The sequence below is a fragment of the Manis javanica genome, chromosome 7, assembly GCF_040802235.1.
Source record: "Manis javanica isolate MJ-LG chromosome 7, MJ_LKY, whole genome shotgun sequence".
In the NCBI taxonomy this organism is placed as follows: domain Eukaryota; kingdom Metazoa; phylum Chordata; class Mammalia; order Pholidota; family Manidae; genus Manis; species Manis javanica.
The window spans coordinates 41,255,426-41,280,860 of record NC_133162.1 but is presented as its reverse complement, the minus strand read 5'-3'; the positions used below and the strand labels follow the sequence as shown (position 1 = coordinate 41,280,860).

Sequence of the window (25,435 nt, the reverse complement as noted above, 5' to 3'; positions counted from 1 at the left end):
TTCTTGGAGAATAAAAATCCCAGCACCTGCATTATAAAAAATGCACACCTTCTAACTGTCCTACTCTTTGAAATACCTAAATGAACTAGACTGAATTATGAATTAATAGCTTGTAAAAGTTCACCTTGAGCCAGCTACTGAAGATACTAAATAAAAGAGACAGTCTGAGGAAACCCAACCTGCTGTTTGTTTTATCTGTAATGTAACTCAAAAGTAGCCAAGCCAATGGCGGATCACAGAGCTTTCCCTGTGTTTTGTTTCCCTGAGCGGAGTTTGTGAATGCCCAGATTTCATCTAAAGAGGTTTGTGTTTTTAAAACTAACAAGCAAGTAATAAAACACCTATAAAAGGGTTTATAATGGAACCAGTGACAGTTTTGAGTGTAGCATTCCAGCTCTTTGCTCCCCTTCTCTCTCTTTTCTATCCTTTCATCCAACTCTGTGCCCTTTGTCTTAGTTCCTTTCTCACCTGCTGCCAAGCAGCACACACGTAGGGGCAGCTCACACCCCACAGGGGCAGACCATCTTTAAAAAGTGAGGTGTGTACTGTGCTCTGCATTTACCACAAGCTGTGAAGCTTGTTTTGTTTGTCTGAGATAAGGCGGTCTAACAAAGTACCTCCTTAGTTTGCACAGGGGTTTCTCGGGGAACTGGGGATGCTGCCGCGGCAGTGTCAGTGGCATAAGGCATGCTGGAGTCAACCAGGGCAGGAAGCCGGGGCCGTCTCTCCGTGGCGCCCTGCCTCGCCCTGCCTCACCCTGCCAGGGCCCAAGATCGCCGGGACTCCAGGGGCAGACTTAACAACAGGTGGTTTCCCACCGAGGCCACCATGCCTGAAACTTGGTTTTCTTTTACAAAGCCACAGTTCTCCCCCTCCTGATGAAATGGCGCCTCGTAAGGAAAACTTCGTACTCAAAACTCTGTAGGATGCATTTCTCAAACCTACTTTTTCTATTTCCTGAATTCTCCCCTGCCAGCATCCTACTCATCTCCCGGGAGAATGAGGGACGCTTTCCTCAAAGTCTTGAGGGCGCTGAAAGATAATGTGGGCAGCGTCAGAGTGGCTTCGTCTGGGCGGCCGGCGGAGCCCCCAGCCTCCCTCATGTGGGCCTCAGGAACTCGGGGGGCCCAGGGGAAGCCTGGAAAACCGAACTTCGCCATCAGCTTTCCTTCGAGCGCTAGCTGGAGGAGAGGGGGGAAGGGCCCCCCAGCGGTCTTACCCCGACTCCCCCGCCCCTCAGCACCTCTGCCATCGTGCTGCACGGCCCAAGAAAGTACTCAGAACGCAGCGCAGAGCGCTCCAGCTCCTCACAGGCAGAGAGAGGGCATCCTGAGGGCCAGCTTCCCCTCCAGTCCGCGTCAGGCAACCCCAGTCCCACCCAAGGATGCCGCCGCCGTGCCCTGTCCGCAGTCGCTGAATGTCACTGCTCCCTCTTCCTCTTGATCAGGGTAGACAGTTCCCAGGCATCCTGCTCCTCAAATCTGCCGTGATCGCCCGAGGGTGCAAAGCACGGGAGGAGGACGAAGTTTGGGGCCCACAGCACCGGGAGGGGGGGCGCGTTGGCGAGGACCTCACCTCTCAGTCCCAGCCCTGGCGGGCACACTCCCCGCCCCAAACGGCCCAGGCGTCCCCATCCTCCCGCGGACACCGGCATCCCCGCCCTCCCCAGAGGGCGGTGAGCGGAGCCCCCCAGGGCGGAGGCAGGTACCCCCGGGGCGGGGTCTAGGGCGGGCGGGGTCCAGGCTGCGCCCCCGGCCGGGCCGGGCGGGCTAGCTGGCGGCGCGGGGGGAGCGGGGCTGGGCGGCGCTGCCTCGGGCTCTGTGCGCTGCAGCCCGGAGCCGAGGAGGAGGAGGCGGAGGAGGAGAAGGAGGCGGCGGCGGTGGGTCCCAGGCGGGGGGAGCGCGGCGCTGCGGACCCGGGCGGCTGGCAAAGGACGAGGCGGAGGCTGAGAAGGCAGCGGGGAGACCCAGGCTGCAGCAACAAAGGGCAGCAAGCGATTGGCCGGGCTGCAGGCGAGGTTAGCCGGGGACCCGGGTGGCTGGAGGCAGCGGCGAACGGTGCACGTGCTTGCAGACACGGGCGAGTGTGGAGCTGCGGGGGGTTGGGGGGGTGCACGCCCGGCGGGTACGGTCTTGCTCCCTCTGGGCATGAGATTGCGAGGAGGCTGCAGCGACAACGTTCTGCCTGCACCCGGCCTGGGGCTGGCAGGGTATGGGTGTTGTGGGGGGTTAGGATGCAAGCCAGGGGGCGGGCGAGTAGTCGCCCGGGACGGGACGAGAGGGTGGAGGAGGGGGCGGGATGGAACGCTCCGGGCGGCGCGCCCGTCCGCGCGCTCCACCGCGGGAGCTGGCGACTGTGAACCTCGAATTTTAACTTCGCGTGCCCGCCCGCGCGCTCCCGCCCGCGCCCACCCCTAAATCCTGCGGCCGTCGCCAGCGATCAGCTCTCACACAAACTTTAGCTGCGGGCTAGGGGATTTGGGGTTGAGTGGGTGAGGGGAGAGAGAAAAGGCCCTCTGATTGGCGTTGTTGCGGCCAATAAGGCCAAGCGCTTCTCCAGCGGCTAGACCCAATCCATTTCTAGAGGTAGAGGGGGCGGGTACGTGGAAGTAGAGATGGCGCGGCGTCTGGGAGAGAGAAAACGGCCTGGGCCAATAGGTGCCCAGAAGAGGCGGGCCCAGCGGTCCTTTGATTGGTACTGGCAGTGGACCCACCCTAGGGGTGGTTCTGGAATGGGGGGTGGGAATGATGGGTCGAGAGGTGTGTCTTTGCGGAGGCGAGATGACCGGCAGGAACCTGCCCCAATGGGCTGCAGAGTGGTTAGTGTGTGGGTGACGGACAGAGCCGTAGGCCAACGGATGGCCCTAAGTGTCAGCGTTCTCGTCCAATGGAGCAGTGCCGGGGCGGGGCCGCGGCTCGGGTTTAATGAGACTCCATTGGGCTGTAATCAGTGTCATGTCGGATTCATGTCAACGACAACAACAGGGGGACACAAAATGGCGGCGGCTTAGCTCCTACCCCTGGCGGCGGCGGCAGCGGTGGCGGAGGCGACGGCACCTCCTTCAGGCGGCAGCAGCAGCTTTTTTCTCAGGCAGTGGCAGCGCCCCCGGCAGGCGCGACGGCGGTGGCGCGCGGCCAGGTCTGTCATCCACCCCTCGCGTTCCCAGGGGGAGGAGACTGGGCGGGAGGGGGGCGGAAGGTGGCGGGGGGGGGGGGTTCGGGGGCTTGTGATGCCCCTCCCACAGGCCTCTGCGCGAGGGTCACCGCGGGGCCGCTCGGGGTCAGGCTGCCCGTGAGCGTGACGGCAGGGGGCGGGAGAAAGGGGAGGAGGGATAGGCTCCGCCCCTCGACGGGCCTCCAGGGCAAGGGGCGGGGCTTGAGGTGGAGGGGAGGGGCAATACAGGGGTGGGGCGTGGCTCGGGTGGTCGGAAGGCGGGGGCTTGGAGGGATTTTCTGAGTAGGAGTGACATGGTAGTTTTCTGGCAGGAAAGGCGTGGGGCCAGCGAGTATCTGGGAAGGACTGATGAGGGGGTGGATGGGATGGGATATGGAGGTGTGCAACCGGGTGCAGGAGGGAGAGTAAGGAGAAGGCAATGTTGGAAATTTGGAAGGGGTCCCAGGGGTAGGTGAGGGCAGGTGAAGTGCTGCGGAAGAGTAGATTGCTGTTATCTGGGGGCAGAGTAAGAATGGGTTTGGGTGTGGTGGATGTGGTGTAGAGTTGAGAGCAAAGCAGAGAAGATATTGGATTGGGGCAGTGTGAGGAGAGGTACAATTGCTGTAGTGGGAAGAAGGTATAATATGGGTGAATTGGCGTGTTGGAATCGAAAGGTTTGCTAGCTGTGGGGTATATAAAGCAATAAGAAAGACATGGGAAGATGGGATGGATATGCTTGGAAGAGACTCTGAAGGATAAAACAGCAGATTTAAATGTGAAGGGAGGCTAACAACTTTTAATAGATGTCTGCTCTAGAAAATCTCATGGGGATGGGGTTTCAGAAGGACGGGGAAAAGGCAGTAGGTGTGAAGAAAGATGGGTGGGGCTGGGCAGTAGATCTGGGTGAATGTGATTTGGTGGATTCCACCAGGACTGGGGATGGGACAAAGAAAGGCATTAAGATGGGGGACAGGGTTGTTTGATATGCTTGGGTGAAATTTGAGCTGAAGTCTTGAAGGTGGGCCCAGAGATGGGGAGAGCAGGTTATTTGTCTTAGGAAGAGAGGTTTTGGTCCTTTATTTGGAAAGGATATTGTGTGATTTTGAATTTGTAAGTACTTTGATGTGGGCAGGGTGCAGGAAGTGGTGGGAGACAAGGGGCAAGGCAGGGGAACGGCTAGATTACAAAATTGTCTCCTATGCCCCACCAAGGAGTTGAAGCCCAGCAATTTGGAGAGGGTATTGAGATGTTACAGAGAGAATTGGACCGAGGTTGTGAAGTGGTAATGATAATTGCAGATGTGGAAAGTAGGAAAAGAGAACCAATGAACCAAGTGTGTTTGACTGGGAGGTACCAGGGAATTCAAGGTGGAGTACCTGAAGACTCTTTGTATATGGACAGGAGGTGGAAGTAGAAATGGGAATTAGTTATGTTGGGATAGTGTTAGTTTGTTAGTTCTGTGGTGCTCCAAAAAAGATGAATTTTTTTATTGTTTTTTTTTTTTTTTTACAGCTGTAGGTAAAGTGCATTCTCCTGTCTTAACTTGTGTACCCTTGGTTTCCTGGAATAGCGCTGAAATAAAATATTCCTATTACTACTCTTTTATACATGTATCAAAAGTGAATTGGGGCAATCTTTTTACATTATTAAGAAGGAAAGGATAATATCGCATCTTTCAGTAAAAGATAAGATTCTTACCTGACAACTTCTACTTATGGTTGAGTGTTGGGGAGGTGAAGTGATGGTTTAAAAAAAAAATAGAGACAGAGAAAGGCTTTAACATTAAAAGAGGAACTTAGGGGAATGATGGTTGGTGGTGGTGACATGGTCAGTAGAAGTTTTGCCTACTAGCCATACCCAGGGTTCATTGTGTCATTGAGTGGATGTTGTGTTATTGTTGTTACACCAAATGTTCATCTCATGCACTGTTTGTGAAGATAGGGTGGAAACTGCCAGTCTTAAGGATTAATATGAATGAAAGGTGAAATAGTGTGAGTATTGGAAGGTATCTGATGTTTGATAAGTAATATTAATGTACTTAAGAAACTTCCATGGACTTTCACATACCAGTTAGAAGACTTAACTAACTGATCTGCCTTTATTATTTATGCCTGGATTCCTGACAGGTGACTTTTTAGCCTCTCAGGTGGTTATCTCTACAAAATACCTTCAGTTTTCCACATGCATATGCATGAATGTATTTGTATGAAGTGACAGGAAAGGAAATAGTTTTATGAAAGTAGGAATATGTGAGCTATAGCGATCAGTCTTTGCTTGCAGCATAGTAAGATGCATGGATGGAAAAAGTGTGATGAAGAAGAATTTCTTCCCAATAATGCTTTAATTTGCATCTCCAAAGCACCATGAAGCACTTTTTTATAGGACTTCCACAGTCTTATGAAATTTTTGTATCACCATTCCACTGTTGCTGGATATTTGAGTTGTTTTCAGTTGGAGAAATTGTGGACAAAACTGCTAGGAGTGTTCCCAAACCTGTCATCTGGTGCAAATATGTACAAGTTTCTCTAAGGTGTAAAATCAGGAATGGAATTGCTTGTTCACAGGCAGGGTGACCATTTATCTCAGCTTACGTCTTAGTGTGATTATTAATGTAACACCTTTAATTCTCAATTAGTATTAATCTAAAGATGGATTCCATGATGAGTTGTACGGCTGCCCTAGTCAGGGTATGCTTGTTCTCAGCTTTACTAGGTAGCAGTCAAACTTTGCCAGAGTGTTATATCTGGCTATTATACTCTCTCCATGGTATATGAGAGCTCCCATTGGTTTTCATTCTCTCCAATTCTGTCTTGTTAGCCTTTCAAAGTAGCTAATCTGGTAAACTTTGCATTTACCTGATTGGTAATCAGGTTGAACAATTTTTCCTATAATTTTTGGCTATGTGGATTTCCTCACTTCTAAAATTACTGTTCAAGTCTGCCACCTATTTTTTTTTACTTTTTAATTGGGCCTTGTGTCTTTTGTTGCTATTTAGAAGTTCTTTTTTTACTCTGAATACAAATCCTTGTCGTGTATATGTTGCCAGTGCCGCCTTTCCATCTGTGGTCTGCCTTTTCACTCTCTTTATGGTGTCTTTTAATGAACAGAAGTTCTTAATTTTAATGGGATCAAATTTATTGGTCTTTTCTTTATGGTTTTGTTTTAAGACTCTTTTCCTACCCTCGGGTCAAGAAGATAATTCTAGGCAGTATTAATCTTCCAAAAGCCTTTATTGACTTTAAAAGATGTAAGATTATGAGTAAAATACACTTTTCTTGACCCTATTCTCACCATTAGAAAGCTACTTTTGCTTTACTTCACTTTCTTCTGTTCTGTCTTGAATTTTTACTTGTCTGCAGCTGTAACTAAGAGCCAGGTGCTGACTTCCCCTGTTTCTTAGGAGAAAATGGTCATATAGACAGAAGTTCAGCCAGATTCGATTTTACAGGTCTCCAGCCGACTGTATTGCTCTTTTTCTTTTATGAACTAACATTTTATTGTGTTCTTGCTATGTGTCTGCCACCATTCTTGGTTCTTTCATATTTGTTATCTTAATCATCTGCTTAACAGTTCTGCAAACAGGGATATATTCTCATTTTTACAGATGAGAAAACCTAGACTTAGACTGATTAAGTAACATGTCCCATATCCCACAGTTTAGGTAGCTGGCAGAGTGGGGACTTGAACCCTGAACTCTCTAGGTATGTCCAGTCACAGCACACCTCCTTGTGATACAAGGTTGCTAATATCCAAAATGAATGAGAATAACTTTCTTACTTTTAAGGTAATATGTTCTAATTAAAGCACACACAGCTAACTATTGTAAAACTGGATAAGATTATCGACCGCTCTATGTATGATAAACTAAGTAGAGTAGCCAGTAGAGCTTGGAGAGGCCCTTGCATGGGCAAAAGAGGTTCTGTAAAGCCTTGAAACTATATGCAAATGTCTGTGTGTACTAATGTTCACTTAAAAAAATAGATCTTTAATTTTCTTTAGATTCTTAAAGGGAAACCCTAATTGGTTTTCTAGCAATACTGGATATCTTGTTTGAAGACATCTGTGATAAAGTTAATGCAGAATTCTGAAATGATCTGTATTTTCAAAATAATCTTAAAAATTCAGATGTCAGATTTTTTTTTTTAATATGTTGTTCTTAGTCTTTGTTATTAAAACCTGGCTAAAGCTAGTTTTTCATTAGGAAGAACCCTAGGACTGAATAGGAATTTTTAAGTGCCAAAAAAGGACATTCTAAACTTTGTTGATTATTTCGTAAGTGAAAGTACTTAGTTATAATATCATCATTTGTAATCAGTGTACCCTGGCTCCAAAGGCCTGATGACTACAAATGACTTTTCATCTTGTCTCCAAAATCCTCTGTTTTATGAGGGATCAAATTTCCTGTGAGGTTCCTAACAGTGTGATTAAAGTTTAGAGACTGAAACTATTGAGCACATAAAAATGCAGGGATGACTGTGCAAACCTAATTCATGGGCTTCACCAGGAGATTTAGGGCATATCTCGACTAATTTATGATGATGTTGAAACTAATCTTTGCTAGGGATTATGGAAGCCATAATAGTTTATTGATGGTTCAGTTATTGTTTGTTGAAGCAGATTTACACAATTATAGTTTAATGACATAACAAGGATATTGTCAACTAGGAGAGCATGACATGAAAAATTAAACTTTCAATTAATATAATATGTATTAGTTGAAATGATAATTTTCATCATGATTTGGCCTCTTAGAAATCCTTGGAAAACATTATTAGCTTATGAATTGAAAACTATGTTAATGAGTAGTGAGAAAGAACTTGGTATTATTCTAAAAAGATGGGAAATTAAATATTCAATTCAACTAACATTTATTGAGTGCCTGCTCTGGGCTTGCTGCTGAGTTCAACTCATAAATATGTAAGTTGAACAAGGCTTATTTGGGAGAGATGAAATACTGGTTGCTTTACTTTGTTCCTTCAGTCATCCTTCCCTCCTGCCTATATTGGATGGATACTATTGCCAGTGATTCAACCATTCAGCAAATTTGTGAATGTGTGTGGTGCACTCCACTGTGCTGTATTGTGTCACTAGTCCTGCAGTGGCTTCCTGTTCCTTCATCTGTCAACTTTATTTCTTATCCTCTTCAACACATACCCACTCCAGGAATGCACATGAACTTGGTGTCCCCTTTGTTTGATAACTTATTCTTAGCTCTGTGCCTTCTGCTGATGGATCCGTTTCCTTCATTCACTGGTGCATTCATATAACAAACAGGCATTGAGCCCCTGTCATGTTCAAGTTATGGTCCTAGAAATCTTGGGGCATACAAAGATGAATCAGATATGAATCCTCTTCTTAAGAATTTTAGTCTAGTAGAGAGAGGTCAGTACACAAATAAGCGTAACGTAAAGTGGAAAACAAATGCCAGCATAGTAAGAAAGCTAAAAACTTCCTATTAAGAGCTGTAGGGCTTCTGAGAAGATGTCGTTTGCACTGGGCCATAAAAAATTTGAATTTGGGTGGAGAGACCCAGCAGTTATCCAAGTTCTGCCTTGTCTTTCAAGGTCCAGTTTAAGTCCATCCATCTAAGGGGTATCCTACCTGTCACCTGTCATGCTCAGCAAGGTTTAGTCATAGTTGTTTCCTGACTTGTTAGCTTCTGCTATCAGAACCCTTTCTTTGAAGTAAATCTTAAGGAGAAGCTCACTTTGTAGAGAACAGTTAAGGAGGAGCTGCTTTGTTGGGTGCAAGGGGTTCAGGTGGCCCAGCAGGGGTGGTGACACAGTATGGCAGAGTGCGCTGCACTGTGCACACGAGGAACTTTCTTGCAAGAGCTCCCGGGAGCCTACTTGGAAAACCAATGGAGAGACAGGAAAGCATTTAGGTTTTGGCATCTGAATTACTTCCTGTGTTGGTCTGAAATCTTCACCAGGTCACATCTCAGTTTTCTTTAAGCAAAACGAGGCAATAATACTACCTTAACAGGGTTGTTTTAAGGTTTACTGATAATCTGTGTAAAATTCTTTGCCAACAGTCCCTGTCAGAAAATGGTTGGTATGATTATAGTTTAGTTTTATTTATTTTTTAATGATTTATTGAGGTGAAATTCATATAACATAAAATTAACCATTTTATTATTTATTTATGTCAATCTGGCTTAAAGTTTGTACTGTTCAGTACACCATATCCACTAGGTAATAAACCAAGTGAAAAACAAACCATTTTAAAGTGAGTAATTCGGTGACATTTAGTACATTCACATTGTTATGTGACCACCGCCTCTGTGTCTAGTTCCAAAACTCTTATCAATTCAAAGTAAGACCCCTTACCCAATTAAATAGTTTCCTCCTCAGCACCCTCACCCACCAGGCCCCAGCAGTTTTTATTCTATCTGTGGATTTATCTCTTCTTGATCTTCATATAAATGGAATTATATGAAACATGACCTTTTGGGTCTGGCTTCTTTTAACTACATGTTTTGAGGCTCATCCACACATTAGCACATGTCAGTACTTTATTCTTTTTCATGACTGAATAATATTCTAGCATATAGATGAACCACATTTTGTCAATATATTCATCTTTTGATGGACATTTGGTTTGTGCTGTTGTGAATAGTTCTGTTACGAACATGTGTGTACCTATTTGAGTACCTGTTTACAGTCTTTTGGGGGTATATACCTAGAAGTGGAATTATGAGGTCGTGTGGTACTCTTATCTTTAACTTTTTGAGGAATTGCCAAACAGTGCTTTGTTACTTCTCAATTGCTTTGTATTCTCTAAACACTGACCATAAGGCTGCATACATGGAACAATATCTTGATAAATATTTTTTGGTTGTTCTTCAGTTAGTATTTGTAACCTCACCTCCCAATTCACATGTTTTGGGCCTCATGCATTAATTTTAGGGTAAATAGATGCATCCAGGACTTGAAAGTTAACAAGTACCACCATATGGATGATGTTTAATGTTGCCACACAGCAGATATTTGTTAACCAAGGACACTATTTTGAGCAACTGTGCCAGTAGTCTTTGCTGGGTGGTTATAGAAGAAAAGAAGTAAAGGTCCCTTCCTTTAAGTAGTGTATGTTTTGTTTCAGAAAATACTGTTAAGATTTGTGGATCCTCAGTTACACAATAGGCTATGAAGAAATCCAGGAGCATATAAAGTGAGAGAGCTAAAAATAACTGTTAGCAAGTAAAACTCAGTATGACAGAAGAGTAAACTCTATTATTAATCTTTTTTTTTTTTTAAACCACTGTTTTTGGCTCATCTATAATCTCATGACTCAAATGTTATGACATAGATTTTGAAACAACACACAGCTTTGGTAAAAGCTTAGAGGAGGCTTCACATAATATTTATGATCCAGGATATTTTGATTGTTCTTATGCTGACATGCATATTTCTGAATAGTGTTGATATTTATATAATACTAACGAAGCCAAAAGCTCAGTGTTGGACTAAGCATTTCTCTAGATCTGTTTGGGATGGTTTATAATGAATGATGTAAATAATGTTTTATTATAAGACTGTCTGATACAACCATGTAGTTTACTGATACTATTTTATAGATAAAAATAAAATGATTCAAAACCTTAGGAAGTAGAATAATTTGATTTGCTGTAGCATGAGTACCCAGAATTAATTTGGAATGACTCACTCCCTTTTGATAGCCTTGTAGTCTAACTTTGAGGTGTTTATAGAAAACAATGAAAAGAGAAAAATGATTTTTGGGGTTGTGCTTGTGATAGACTGTTCTATCTGCATAAGAAACAAACCCTAGTGCTCTGAAAAAGAGAAGTGGTATGGATAATTCTGACTTAAGCATTTCTATTTGAATTAATTACACATTTTTTTTCCTGTAGGTTTGTCTTTCTGGTTAGATACTGCTTAGACTAAAACTAAATTGTTTTTTTAAATCTATTCTCTTAGGGTACCAGTTTACAGTGGGACTAGTGAGAGGTCAGAAACAAACCTGCCTAAGATTTAAAAATTTGCAGTCAATAATGTATAAAGTGATAATATGCATGTGTTTAGTTGAGAATTGGCTACAGATAAGAGACTTCTGATTTTGTTTCTCTCCTAGCTTTATGTGTGTGTGTATTTTCACACTGATTCTCCTTGTAGCAAAGGGCTGCTGAGTTACATCTGCTTCTGCCAAATTAACTCTGTTGGTTGGTGTCAGATGAGAGCTAATTTTGAGATTAAATTGAGGAGTGGGGTGTGTGTCTGTGACTGGGAAGGAGGGTCTAAGGTTGCTTCGTTTTATATAAGATCAAAATTTGGTTATTCACAATGTTGTTTTAAATGTATCTTTTGCCTTTTAAGTAAAATTATCACTACTGTCCTAAAGTGTGACCTGTGTCAACACGGACTTACTATTGTAGAAACTGGTCCATCCTTCTCTTAGGTGCTGTCTGTTATCGGCCATGTCTTGATAGCCCAATCAGTACCTAGATGTCAGGTGACCTTTGGGACAAATAGTGTTTCCTGGGGAAGTTAATACTGACCTTTAAACATTTGACTTTTTCTCCCCCCCCAGACAAAATGATATACATGCCTATTTGAGTAATAGTGGGATTTTTTTTTTCCTAGTCTAATGATGGGATCATTTAGACTCTGTTGCACACATGATTTTTAAAATTTGGAGACTAACCTGGCCTTCAAGAAGAGTGACATGTACTTCTTTAGGCAGTTGTTTTGAGGCTTCATGTCCTTTCCCTAGGGGTATGAAAGAATTAACATGTCACCAATTATAATGTACTAATAAACTCATTGCTGCTGCTCTTTGTATTGAATAGTTGTGGAGCTCCATAGATGGTTGTTGAATTTAAGGTATGTCTTTATGCCCAAGTTAACGTTTACTTTTCTTCTCTTTTGGCAGATTTGTCTGAAGATCTGGACAATCTTTTTTGTCATGGACTGTTAAAACATTTGGAGTTCCAATTCTGGTATTTTTCCTTATTTCATTATATTTTTAAGATTAAAATGTCAGTTTTACTGAAATGTGTTGGTAATGGATATGAATGATTCTTTTGATTGTGGGTAAGGGTTTTGGTAATAGCTTGTCATGGAAGTATATTTTGAGTATTTATTAGTTATGAAGTGCATTTTGTTTTAATATATGTTCATTTGCTTGTGTAACCAGAATGCCTGAAAGCAACTTTGCAATATTGTATACTTTTCTGTGACCTCTCCTCCTGCTTCCTGCAGTTGTACTCTGTGCAATCAAATTAAATTATATGATTCATCCTGAATAAATGATGAAAGATGAAATGATTATTTGGACACACTGAAATGTCTTCTAATGAAATTTTGCCCCAAACCATTTTACTTTGTAAAGATCAGTTTCCTGTTCTAAACTTACTAACAGAATGATTCCTGTGTTCTATCGTGAAAGTGGTTACACTGTGAAAGCCAGTGATTTCATTCCTAAACATACCCCATTCCAAGTCTAACATTTTTGTCAATGATTTATATATTGGCACAAAGAGGAGTGCTTATTAGATTTGCAGATGACATAGATGACAGAAACAAGATTCAAAACAATCTTTTAATAGGTTGGAAGATAGACTCAAACCAAGAAGATGAACTGTAATACATTTTAAATCCTAGCATTTAAATTTGCACAAGGCAGGGAATGGAAAGACTCAGTTTGACAGCATTTTTGAAAAGTAGATCTGGCATTTTTAGTTGTACTGTCTGCTTAGCATGAGCCACTTGTGTGGCAGGGTTGTTAAGAAAGTTATGTAACCTTGGATTGCATTTATAATTGGATAATGCCTGGACTATCAGATTTTAAGATGGATATTAGCCAAACTAGTCAGCAACCAAGAAAAAGGGGGTGTTTGGAAACCATGTGATGAGCAAATGTTTAAGGAACTGGGATGTGGATGGTCTCAGGGCTGGAAGTAGAATGGGGTTTGATTGTGGTGGTTTTCAAAAAATACTTGTTTTCAAATATTTGAAGGCCTGTCATACTAAAGAATTAGTAAGAATTTCTTGAGATTGTTCTAGAGGAAGTAGAATTAGTGGGTAGAAGTTAGGGGAAGGCAGATTTTGGTTCCTGTGAGCAAGAAATTTATTACAGTTAGAGCTGTCCAACAGTGGAGTGAGCTGCCTCAAAAAGTGACAAATTCTCGATCACTGGAAGTGTTTTGAGACTTGGTGGCCATCTGTTGGTGCTCTATTGGATCTTTTACTGGAGAACTAGAGAATGGATTGGCTGGTGTCTAAGGTCCCTTGAGCCCCAAGTTTCTGAATCTGAGGGGGAAAAAATTGAGTAAATCTACAGTTTACTGATTGCAAAGAGGATAATCCTTTTTATTTTAATTTTTAATTAATTTATATTGAGGTAGGTTCATACAGTAAAATACAGATTTGGTGTACAGCTGGATGATTTTTGACATGTATGTACAGTCATGTAACCATCAGCTTCACCCATCCCCCACTCCCCTCCTCTGTGGTGACCACCAATCTGTTCTCTGTGAGGACAATTCTTCTTAAACTGCCTTTTTCAAGCTGATTGAATAAGTATAGTTCAGTGGCCCATGTTGTTTTTCAGCAGCAGAATCTTTCAGGGCAAACGTTATGTTCTTCAGTATAATCTGGCTAAAGTTTTAAGGAAAGATATTATTTTTCTCTTAGGTACATTAAATCTAAATAACCAGAAGTCACTAGTCTTCTCTGTGTTACGCTATCTTCCCCGTGCCCCCCCCACACCATGTGTGCCTACCATATTGCACCTTAATCCCTTCTCCCTCCCTCCTCAACTCCTCCCCTTTGTCCTTTGGAGTCTGTGAGTCTGCTGCTGTTTTGTTCCTTCAGTTTTGCTTTGTAGTTATACTCCGTAAATGAGTGAAATCACTTGGTACTTGTCTTTCTCCATCTGGCTTGTCAGAAATAACTTTAACTTTGTATTTTATGAGATGTTTTCAGACATCTCATAAAATGCCAGTGTGTAAGACATGGCATTTGATGGAAGTGGTGATGGTTACTGTATATGGAATATTAGATACTGTGTTTACTTAATTCTTTCAATAGTCCTGTGAGGGATATACTAGTATTGCTCTAGTAGTAAAGTGTCTGAAACTTAGTTACTTACCCAGAGTTTCTCACTAGACATTGGCAGAGCTGCCATTCATTCCATTAGTCTTGACTACAGGGGCTGAGCTGGCTGGAGCAGGCAGTTGTGGCTCAGGTGAAGCTAGTGCCGGACTTGGATTTTAGAATAATGGCATTTGAGCCTTAAGTTTACTATTGGCTTGTTACCTTGAGTGAGTTCCATCTTCCCCTGACCTTCACTTTACCCAAAGATTGTCCTGCAGATTAAGTGGTAAGTTACATGTGAGTACACTCTATAAACTTTCAACTATAGAAAGAGTTAAGGTGTGATATCAGCAGAGAGCAAGATTAGAGCCCAGATCTGACCCAAGCTCCCAGGCCCGGTGCTCCTGGTGCTCTTTGCAGGTGTTTTCAGTATCAGAATGAAGGTCTGGGGTGGTTTAGGTGTGTACCAGGAATCCAGAGAGCAATACTGCTGTCTACCTAAAACTAGATTTATACGAACCTTCCTGTATTGAGCTGTTTCATGAGCTAAACCAGTACTAAGATACCTAGACTGCTACATTAGTTAGAAGGTGAAGAATTAATGTTACTATGTTAGTTTCAGTTTGTCTAGCCAGTGGGTTTGAGAATATGGACCCTTCCCAAAAGGATGGGAGGTTCTGATTCCAAAGAAGTGGTTAAGTGGGAAATTTTCTTATGTGTAAGACTTGGGAAAATCAGGATATAGCTGAAATAGAAGAATAGGGATTATTGCTTTTTTATTTATTTTTTTAAGTTTAAGATTTCTTAAAGTAAGTTTAATGTACTTCCATCAGATTTTTTTGTATCAGACTTATTTTTCGATGTCAATTTTATGATAGACATAATCTTGAATCACTTTCATGTGTAATTTTACTAATTTCAATAAAGGTTATCCATTAAATATGTAATTTAGGTATCATCTCTTAAATGTCCCACAGGTGACTTCATATAAATAACAACAACAAAAAAATCCCTCTCAGACTGTGACCCAATTTATGGTTGGAAAATATAGTCACTATGGCTTTTGTTACATAACACCTGCCTTTCATTACTTCTATGGTTCTTTTGCATCTGAAAAAGTAATGCTAAAGAGTCTTTTAAATCATTTTTAGAAGTTCCATTATTAAGAGCCTTTCCCCCCTTTTTATCCTTTAAGGTCTTGATTTCCTAGTTAAAGATGTTCTTCACTTGAATGCAGTCTTTCCTGTTGGTCAAAAAAGACAACTATCAACATTGCCTGTGTGTCATCTTGTTAATCTCTTAAGGATGGATGTTTGTAAGGTGTTGCTTTATATAGTCTGGAATAATCTGCCCATTTGTTGAATTGTAAATGACTTTTAAATGTTCAAGTTCTGTTAAATACAAGGAAAACCTCTATGGGTAACTTTTGTATTGAAGAAGTCATTTGTCAACCATGGTAAAACTTGCAAACCCACTTTATACAGAGTGGATTCTTGAAGCTATACAGAAAATAAAAAAGCAAAAGCAAAGGCCCTCTGAAGAAAGAATCTGCCATGCAGTCAGCACTTCCCATGGGTTGGATAAGAAGACAGTCTCTGAACAGCTGGAACTCAGTGTTCAGGATGGCTCAGTTCTCAAAGTCACCAACAAAGGCCTTGCCTCCTATAAGGACCCAGACAACCCTGGGCGCTTTTCATCAGTTAAACCAGGCACTTTTCCGAAGTCAACCAAGGGGTCTAGAGGATCATGTAATGATCTTCGCAATGTGGATTGGAATAAACTTTTAAGGAGAGCAATTGAAGGACTTGAGGAGCCAAATGGCTCCTCCCTGAAGAGCATAGAGAAGTATCTCCGAAGTCAAAGTGACCTCACCAGCACCACCACCAGCCCAGCCTTTCAGCAACGGCTGCGACTGGGGGCCAAACGCGCCGTGAACAATGGGAGGTTACTGAAAGATGGACCGCAGTACAGGGTCAATTATGGAAGCTTCGATGGCAAAGGGGCCCCCAAGTACCCCAGTGCTTTCCCATCCTCGCTCCCTCCCGTCAGCCTTCTGCCCCATGAGAAAGACCAGGTAAGTGAAGGAAGAATGCTAAGTGTAAGTACTGCCCATTTGACTTGTATAGATTCAATTAACTTGTATATGGACAAAAGTTCTGCGTAAAGTTTGATAAAATCAGAGGTTTTGCCTTAGAGCAGACTTTTATATTTTAAAATATATGTACTGCTTTACAATAAAAATTATTCTGTATTGCTTTACAGTGTATTGAGGGCTTCCACACTGGTTGACTGAGAATTTAATGTGATGATTTTGTGATTTGTTTTTTGAACCCTGCTGTTTGGTGAGTGCTTGAACGGACCAGGAGAGAGAACTTTGATTCTCCTTCCTCAAGGCAGGATCATATATATTTTAAAAATCTAAGAAAGGCTATTGTATATTTTTCTCTATTTAGATCTGTTATTATTTATACTTATTTTTTCAGCTTTTTAAGTATAAGTGATGTATTTTTCTCTTTATTATTTTCAGAGAAGAAGAATCTGTAGACTAGTTAGTTTAATAATGATAGTCCCTACATTCCTGCAGTTGTTTTACTTTGAGACCTAAATTCTTCCTGTTTTAATTTAAAGTCAGTTTATTGTCCACCTCTCAGCGGGTGAAAGCGAATGTTTATTTTGTCTCATGCTGTATCTTACATTCTTTGGTTTCTGTGCGCCTTACATTGTTTCTATAGTATTTATATATATATGGCAGATTTCTCCTTAAGTTACTTCTGTAATTTTAAGTCATGGCTTGATAGGATTTTCTTTTGTTTTGTTTCAAAGCTACTGAAGTTACCTCCCAAACTAAAACCAAAGTAGAGCAAAACCAAATTGTTTATAATAATTCAGGCCATCCAGTTTGGGGGCTTCTTGTCTGTCCTTTGGGTGAGTGGATATATTGATATCAGTTAACTTTATAAAATCTTGTAAACCATTAACCATTATTGATAGAAAGGGTGGTACTATGTGTTAACTACATTTTTAGAGATTATGGGAACACAAGTGTTAGGAAAAGATGTGCTCCTCATGGCTTGTTTTCCGTCTTTGGATACTGCCAGCCCTTGAGATAGACCCTGCTTCTCTCAATACTTCAAGCTGAGAGACACCCAGCTCTAGAAACTGGGTAGGACTAGGTGGTTTGCCTTCCTATAGACTAATTAAACTCTAGCATTTATTTATTAACTATTTGTATTTTACTAGTTTTCCTCAACATTAATTTTGCTCTTTGGTGGTATTTGTATTTGTGTAATCAACTCCCAATTCTTTGTGAGAGAATGTGGGCATTAAAAAAGAAAGTAAACCTGTGAAATATTCTTTTTTATAATATTTATTTTTAAAAAAGTACAGCAAGTGACTCAAATCCTAATTCCCATGTCTGACACATCTGTATTAAGCTCTTTCTTCTCATTAAATGTTTTTATAAAAGCTTATAGCATGAGGAAATTCTTTAAGGGAATATGGAAGCATTTCCTGATCGACTTGGATACCTTTGTTTTTAAAATATACTCATTCCCCTAAGCTATATTAAGGTTTTATAATATACGGTATGTGGACTGATTCAAGCAGCTTTCGACAGTTTGATACTATGTTTCAATAATTTTGAGATCCAAGGAATGTCCTTGCTTGTGATAGAGGAGTCACTACAGATTTTCCACGGTCCCTTTCTTACCCTTCTCTTTAACCTTATGCATCATTTCTTGCTAACCTTACATTTTTTTTCATACGGCATCTGTATGGCAGGATTTTTAGTCCAAAGGAAAATTGATGTCTGGAAGTGTCTAGGGTTGAGAACCGAGTAATTTATTGCTGAGTGTGTAATTGTTACTGCTTTTTGATGATGATGATCTTTCAATTGTATGTCATGATATAACAAGGAAAGTGTCCTAGAATTTTTGCTTGATGAAATTTGGAGATCATTTGTGTATTGTGTAATCAAAATCTAATTCTTAAAAAAGAACAAATAAAAATCAGGTCAAGTCAGTTTAGCCACAATGTATTGTTTTGGATATTACATTAGCATTTTTCATTAAAATGTAATAAAAACTACATCATTATATATTGCCCTTTGAGATTACAGGTGGTAAATAGTTTAAAACCATATAAACTTGCTAAGTAAATATTATAGAAATTCTTAACTTGGGTCCATGAATGATCTTGGGGTAGGTAGGTCACAAATTCCCTGAAATCAGATGTAAAGTTGTGTGTTATATCCACATGTTTTTCTAGGGTCAGGGTCTGTAGTGTTTATCAGATTCTCAGAGGTATCCAAAAATGTCACATAGCCAGTATGAACATTTCTGTACTGTAGAAAATATTTTGAGTGTCTGTGTATATTAAAATCATACCATGCTAATTTTTGGCTTTTGATTATTCTTATTTCAGCTGTTAAACTTCAGTCTATGTAGATTGGCTGTATATATAGGACTTTTTCTAATATATTTGAAAGGACAGATTGTCATTTTTTTGATGTGCTAGAAGTCTGTAGAGTTAGCATTGTGGGAGGGGATTATGATAAATGGCAATTGTACAGAGATGGAGTTACATCAGTTGTAATTTAGTTAACTGATGTCTTTCAAAGAAGTTGTTTTTCTAGTTTCTTTGGCTGAGCAGTTTCATTTAATTGTAAAAAGGAAAATAGAAATAGTAAAAATAATAGCATTTAATTGTTAAATGGTGGCACTCTTCCAAGTGCTTTAGACTTTATTATCTACTTGATTTATCACAATAACTGTGAGGGCCATAGATTATTATCCTTATTTTACAGATGAAAAACTGAGGCTCAAAGCCCAAGTAATTTGCCCAAGGTCACTTACAGAAGTGCTAAGTGATGAAGCCAAGATTGTAACAGGAAGTCTGAGCAGACTTCTCTGCTGGTCTCTATACCCTTCAACAGTCGTAGCTTTTCATTAATAGTAAAAGTATTTCTTCCACTTCCTCAAATGCTTAGAAGCAGTTTTCCCCCAACAAGTAGATTTCTGATATTTTAAGTTTAAATGCCATGAGCTTATTACACTTTTTAGGGCAGGGACTATTTATAATATTAGCAATATGGGAAAGCAGTAGGGAAAGTAGTAAATCTGTGTCTAGAGTTACCGTCGTCATTCCTGTGCATCACTGCTAGGAGGAATACAATGCAAGTTAAAATAGAAGGGCTTCTTCCTTTCTGAAATGTAATTGCACATCTTCTGATAGTCTAGAATTCAAATTGGATATTACCACACTGGCTCCTTAGCATAACTTCTTTGTATTTATTTAAGAAAGCTCTCTTTGGTGAGGTGATATGGAAATGAATTAAACCACTGGAGATAAACTTTATCTTTGACTTGGTGAGGGAACTCCTGAAGGATAGCATTAGTGTTTCTCATTAAAAGTGGTAAAGCTCAATTAGGTCAGATTATGAGGACTTTGAAAAGTCAAATATTAAAAGAGAGACTTCAGTTATCACCACACACTTTGTAGCATTAAGATTCCATTTGAACATTTTGGATTTAGCATTTTTTATAAAATTAGTTTAGTTCAATTTTAAACAGATTCTTTTGTATTTCATTTTATTGAGAGTATCTTCCTAAAATTTATTGAGTATCAAATATCGGATGTTTCCAGTGTAGTACACAATATGGGCACTCTCATTCTAGGCTGCTGTAGTTGGAAAGGGAAACACTTCTAATAACAGGTAGGGCTTTTGATACATGAAGAAATGAAATAACTATTAATATCTTATGAAAACCTTCAAACATAATTACAAAAACAGTGATAGTATCAATAAGAAAAAAATATAGGTGAGTTTACAAAGGAGCACAGATGATCAGAAATGAGGCTGATTAAAACTGTTAAAAGTCATTTATTGTGGTCCTGACTTGTTCAGTTGTTTATTCAGTTTGTCTCCTAACCCCTTATAGGGAGATAATTTTTATTAGGGCTTTTGGCAGTAATATTAATATGAAATATTTACATAAATATAAGGTTAATGTACATCCTATATCAGTTTGTATAAATGCCATAAATTAAAGAACTTTATTTTTAGATTTTCCTTTCTTCTGTTTTCTGCACTCTGTCCTCTCCTTTCCAGTCCCATCATCCCTGCCCTAGAGAGACCCTTCTCCATTGCTCTTTGGGACTTTGCCAATTGCCTGTGCTTTGTGGATGACTATTCACTAGTCCATATTGTTCTTTGATGTGGCAGGCTTCCAGAAGTCTCTCATCCCTAGGGGAGCTGTTCAAGGTCTCAGATGACTGGATTTTTTTGGTAGAAATGTGTGACTTGACTTTTTTGTCTGCTAATTATAGAGTCTCCAAATGTCCTTCTCACTCTTGTCTTTCTTAGTTTTCCTTTGAGTTGGTGTCCTTTGTATTGCAGATGTCATATTTCTCAGGAAGTGCTTATCTCTGTGTATTCTACCAAAAGTTGGAAAAGTCCTTAAATATTGCAAAATGTACTCTCCCATAAACATGAATTTTGGAATAGGTATGGATGAAAGTCAGTTTTAGAATAAGTCAAGTCAGACAGATACCTGTTATAGTGTGAAAGACCAGATGGATCAAATACTTGCTGTTTCCAGTCAGGGAAGAAAGAAAAAACTGTAGTTAATGTTGTGCCTATAATTTGAGCTTTAGATGTTCCTCAAAATAGAGTATCTGAGGACTACTTTTGTGGTAGTAGTGCCAGTTGTTGAGGCATTGTTGAGAGCACTTGGATTGTTTCAAACTAGTTTGTTGGGTTGAGGGTAAAGAAGATGAAGAGTGAGTCTTTCTATTGCAATCTGAGTTTGTTCCACTTTTGAGCTTTTTTCAAGATGGGACTTGTCTAGACTTATAATGAAACAGGCTTCAGGTTAAGTAGAAACATTATGCCAGAGGATTTTTGACTGTTAAAATTAGTCTTAAACATTCTTTTTAACCATTTGGATCTTAGAGGTATTTGATATGGTAGCTGCCTCTTTTACAACACATGATCCCGTCCTATATGATACATACATAGATCAGTCTGTATTCTTCCAAGCATTAAGGATGCTAAGGGTGTGGATTTTTGACCAGTTTTGGATATTTTCAGCAGGTTTTAGTTCACTGTTGTATTCCATGTGTGTTTGGCTTATATCAGCTCCATTTATTATATTTTCAATGCTAAGAAAATCTGTATTTTATAGCTTTGAAGTTATTTAACAGTTACTTAAAGGTACTGTTGTTGATTTATCCTGATAATGGCAAAATTTTTATTCATCCTTTCCCTTCAAACGTTATTTAATAGTGCATTTTAATGTTGCTCAGAATGAAGGTCTATTTTTTATGTTTTTTTATGAAGGTCTTCTTATGTATTTTATCTTTGTGTGTGATAATGTACAAAGGATATGTGAGAAAATGATTGTTTTATCATTGCAATAGCAAATTTTGATGGTAAAATTCATGGCTTCTTGTTTTGTTTATATACTTAATTTCTCTTGGCCTGTACATTAACTACAGTAGATTTGATGAAATTGTTCTTTCTTATACCAGCATTTAAAATGTGAATGTGTATCTTCTCAGGTACTTTGATCTCTCCAATGTATTAATGTTTCTAAGCACATAAACATCAATTAGCTCACTAAATGGAAGTTAGCAAGTGAGTCAGCCATATAATTTGTTCGTGACATTTTGAGTTAGCAGGGCCAGGAGGAAAATGTGTTTTTATTTGTGTGTGGGTTGCTCTTACCTTGCTGTCTTCAGGTGGTGATGGGGAGTTTACATGTGGGAGAAAGGGAGTGTGTGTGGCAGTGCACCCTGTGAAATGCTAATCACTGATGTTATGTGGCTGTACCACTGTCCTGGAGAAGTCAGCAGTAGTTAGTTGCAAACTGTATACACTTGTTTTTCCTTTTATAAGTGAGCCTTTTAATTAGCAGAATATTAATGTAGAGTATAATTTGTTGTTTTGTTTTATAAAAGGTACTATTTTGAAAAATTTGGAAAATGAGCTATATAGACAAAGTTCTAGTGTGAACAGTACTAGATTTAAGCTGTGAGGCTGGTCTCTTCCAAGATAGGAATAAATACTAATCAGTGGTCTCAGCAAAATCCAGGAAGGATTTGTGTTAATTTGACAAGTGGGTTTAGAATTCTTTAGCCTTTATTTTTTAGAAACAGCTTTGTTCCTACATCCTTTCTCTAATTTGCTTCACTTTTGATCTTTGATAAAACCAGCTGCAATTTTTTTTCATTAACAAACTTAACTGGTTAACAGATGTTTGTTTTGGCTTGATTGTGTCCTTTCTATTAGAAACAGCATAACATACATAGAAACCATGCTGAGCTCTTTCCTGCCTGTAGCTAAACAGGCAGTTCAGAGGAGCAACTTAATTTTATTGACAAGTTCAATTTTTGTTCCTCTGTACTATTATTGGAGGTATGCAAACATTTTAACTCTTGTTTCCCCTTTCACGGAGGTCTTTTGTTCCTAATTCTCCATCTGTTAATCCAGTATACATCCCCACCCCCACACTTTTTTTTAAAGCATTTAGCAGGAAAGAAGGTATTGCAGAAGAGGTAATTGAGATATCAGTGATTCTTCCACAGTTTGAGGGAGGGAATGGGACCAGCCTGGTGAATTTAGATAATTTCCATCTTCTTTGATGTCTGTAAGCTGTCTTAGGGAAAGCCAGGAGGTCTGCAGGAAGGAGGTGTACTTTGTTCTGGGCTGCCTGTGATCCTGAGTGGGCTGGGAGCCAGTGGCAGTACTTGAATGTTTTCTGCAGTCGCTTCTGATACTACCAGTCCTGAGTTTTGTTCATGGTTTACTGTCATGCATGTGACCCTCTTAGATCATAAATGGGAATCAAGTTTAAGAAACGGAGAGTAAAGGTCATCTGGGGTAAGAGAAGCAAGGAATGCTCAAACTAAAATCCAGCATTAAGGACATCAAGTGATGATTCCTATTTGATATAGGCAAGTTGAAAAAGTAGTACAGTAAGTGCTGTATTTCTTTTACTGTTACTGGTTAGCATTTTGCCACATTTGTTCTTTCTTTTCGCTGTATGTGTTTGTGTATGTTTTTAAATGTGTGTGTGTATCACAGTGTGTATACACACACACATGCAAAAATTGTTTTTGGCTGAATTATTTGACAAATAGCATTAATTATATTAACTTATAATAGTAATGTATCAAGGAGTATTCTTATAAAACCACAACATTATTATCTCATGTAAGAAATTAAAAGTGAAACGAGTTATCTAATACACAGTCCGTATTTTCCCAAATGGCCCCAAAATGCAGCTGTAGCTTTTGTTTTTCATCTAGGATCCAGTTCAGGATCATGCATTACATTTGGATGTCATGTCTCCTCTAACAGAGAACAGTTGTCCCTCTTTGCTTCTCACGTCAGTGACATTTTTTTGAGAGTATAGGCCACTTGTCTTGTAGAATGTCCCACAGTTAGTGCTTGTCTGATTGTGTCCTCCTGATTGTATTCAGGATGACTATTTTTGGCAAAAATACTGCAGTGGTGGTGTGTATTTCCTCTTTTGTTATATCAGGAGATGCTTCCTTCCATGTTGTCTGTTTACTGGCAGTGCTTATTTGGTCAGTTTGGTAGGGTGGCATTTGCCAGTTATGTTTATATAGGCACCTTTCCCTTTTCTAGTTATAAGTAATCTGTAGAGTGATACTTGGAGACCGTGTGAATAACCTTTCATCCAGTGTGTATTAGTTTTCTATTATTGCTGTAGCTAATCACCGCTTAGTGATTTAAAACTGCAAATGTATTGTCTGCAGTTCTGTAAGTTCGAAGTCCTACACTGGTCTTACAGGTTAAAAATCAAGGTGTCTGCAGGGCCATGTTCCTTTCTGGAGGGTGTAGGGGGTAATCTGTTTCCTCACCTTCTCTAGCTTCCAGGGGCTGCCTGCATTCCTTGGCTCACAGTCACTTCCTCCTTCTCAAAGCTGGCAACATTTAATCTCTCTGACCTTTTTCCCATACGCACATCTCTCTGACTACAACTTGGACAGCTTTTAAAGGACCTGTGACTAGATAGGACCACTTAGATAATCTCCCCATCTCAAAGCCCTTAATCTAATCACAGCTGAAAGGTCATTTTGCTGTGTAAGGCAATGATTCACAGGTTCTTGGCGTTAGAAAGTGAACATTTGGGTGGGAAGCATTATTCTGCCTGCCACACAGTGGCTTCAGTATCCTCATCTAAATTAGTTTTTACATTGGAGGTTGCAAATCTTTGAAGGTCTCAGGGCTGTGGTGTAAGATGGTCTAAATTTGTGTAGAAAGGAATGAATCACAGTGTATGGGAGTAATGCTAGCTGCAGGCTGGGAGTCAGGAGGCCTGTGCTGTAGGTCTGATGGTACAGCCTAAATCATTTCCCTGAGGGCCAGGAGTAGGGACTGCCTCCTGCTTCCCACTTAGTGTTTCTTTACTCACAAGTCGAAGAAATAAAGAATGGACTTGGCAGTAATAGTATGAGAGTTTCTAACAATAGGACTTTGGATATCCAAAATGTTTTCTGAGAAGTGCATTTAAAGTTGTAGAAAAGGTCTCCCATTTAAATAAACACAGAATGCATGAAAATATATAAGGCAACTTAATAAGATGGTAGGCTCTTTGGTGACATTTTAAAAACTGACATCTGAAGAATTTTGTCTGTTACTTAAATTTGAATCCTCAATTAGAGAACTCTGTAAGCTGAAAAAGAAACTGACTTAGAAGAGAATGACATGCTCACAATGTTATGTCAATTGTATCTCATTGGAAAAAATATCTTGCAGGTGTGTGTATAGTATATTCTGTCAGTTCTTAGTAAAAATTTGGAGAAAATAAATATAAAATCAAGATTCAGAAAGGCAGTTAACCTCAATAATCCTTTAGCTCCTTTCATTTCACAGTTAATAGTAGAATCTTCTGCAGTCACTGCACTTAGTTGGAATGCTTTGAAAATACTGTTTCAGCTGCTGAAGAATAACTGTTTAGTTATCAGTCCATAAATGTGCTTTCTAGAGCTGATAAAAAAAGATGATCTCACCTGATGGGCCCTGACCTTCTGTAAACCTTCCAGCTTATCTCATTTTCCACCAGCTACTGAAATATAACAAGATGCCAACAATTAACATCCTCACAAAGCATTTATACAACTTATAAAATCACCTCTTTATTGGAAAATTGTGTAATATCTTGATTTCAATTTAGCATGACATGTTGTTCATCAATAAA

General features: G+C 40.1%; 1 protein-coding gene across 5 annotated transcripts in view; it reads left to right on the top strand.

The window, feature by feature from the left end:
• Positions 1 to 1,764: 1,764 nt before the first annotated feature.
• The window catches only part of KAT6B (lysine acetyltransferase 6B), a 162,988-nt gene continuing 139,317 nt past the window's right edge, over positions 1,765 to 25,435 (top strand). The window contains exons 1-4 of one of the 5 annotated variants that reach the window (XM_073240797.1): positions 1,765 to 2,017; positions 2,985 to 3,138; positions 12,043 to 12,109; positions 15,403 to 16,281. In XM_073240797.1, the coding sequence (XP_073096898.1) occupies positions 15,661 to 16,281 (621 nt within the window). In that variant the 5' untranslated portion in view covers positions 1,765 to 2,017; positions 2,985 to 3,138; positions 12,043 to 12,109; positions 15,403 to 15,660. Of the gene's footprint in view, positions 2,018 to 2,768; positions 3,139 to 12,042; positions 12,110 to 15,402; positions 16,282 to 25,435 lie in introns of those variants that run through there. The other 4 variants (XM_073240798.1, XM_037013267.2, XM_073240799.1 and 1 more) reach the window with 4 other exon arrangements.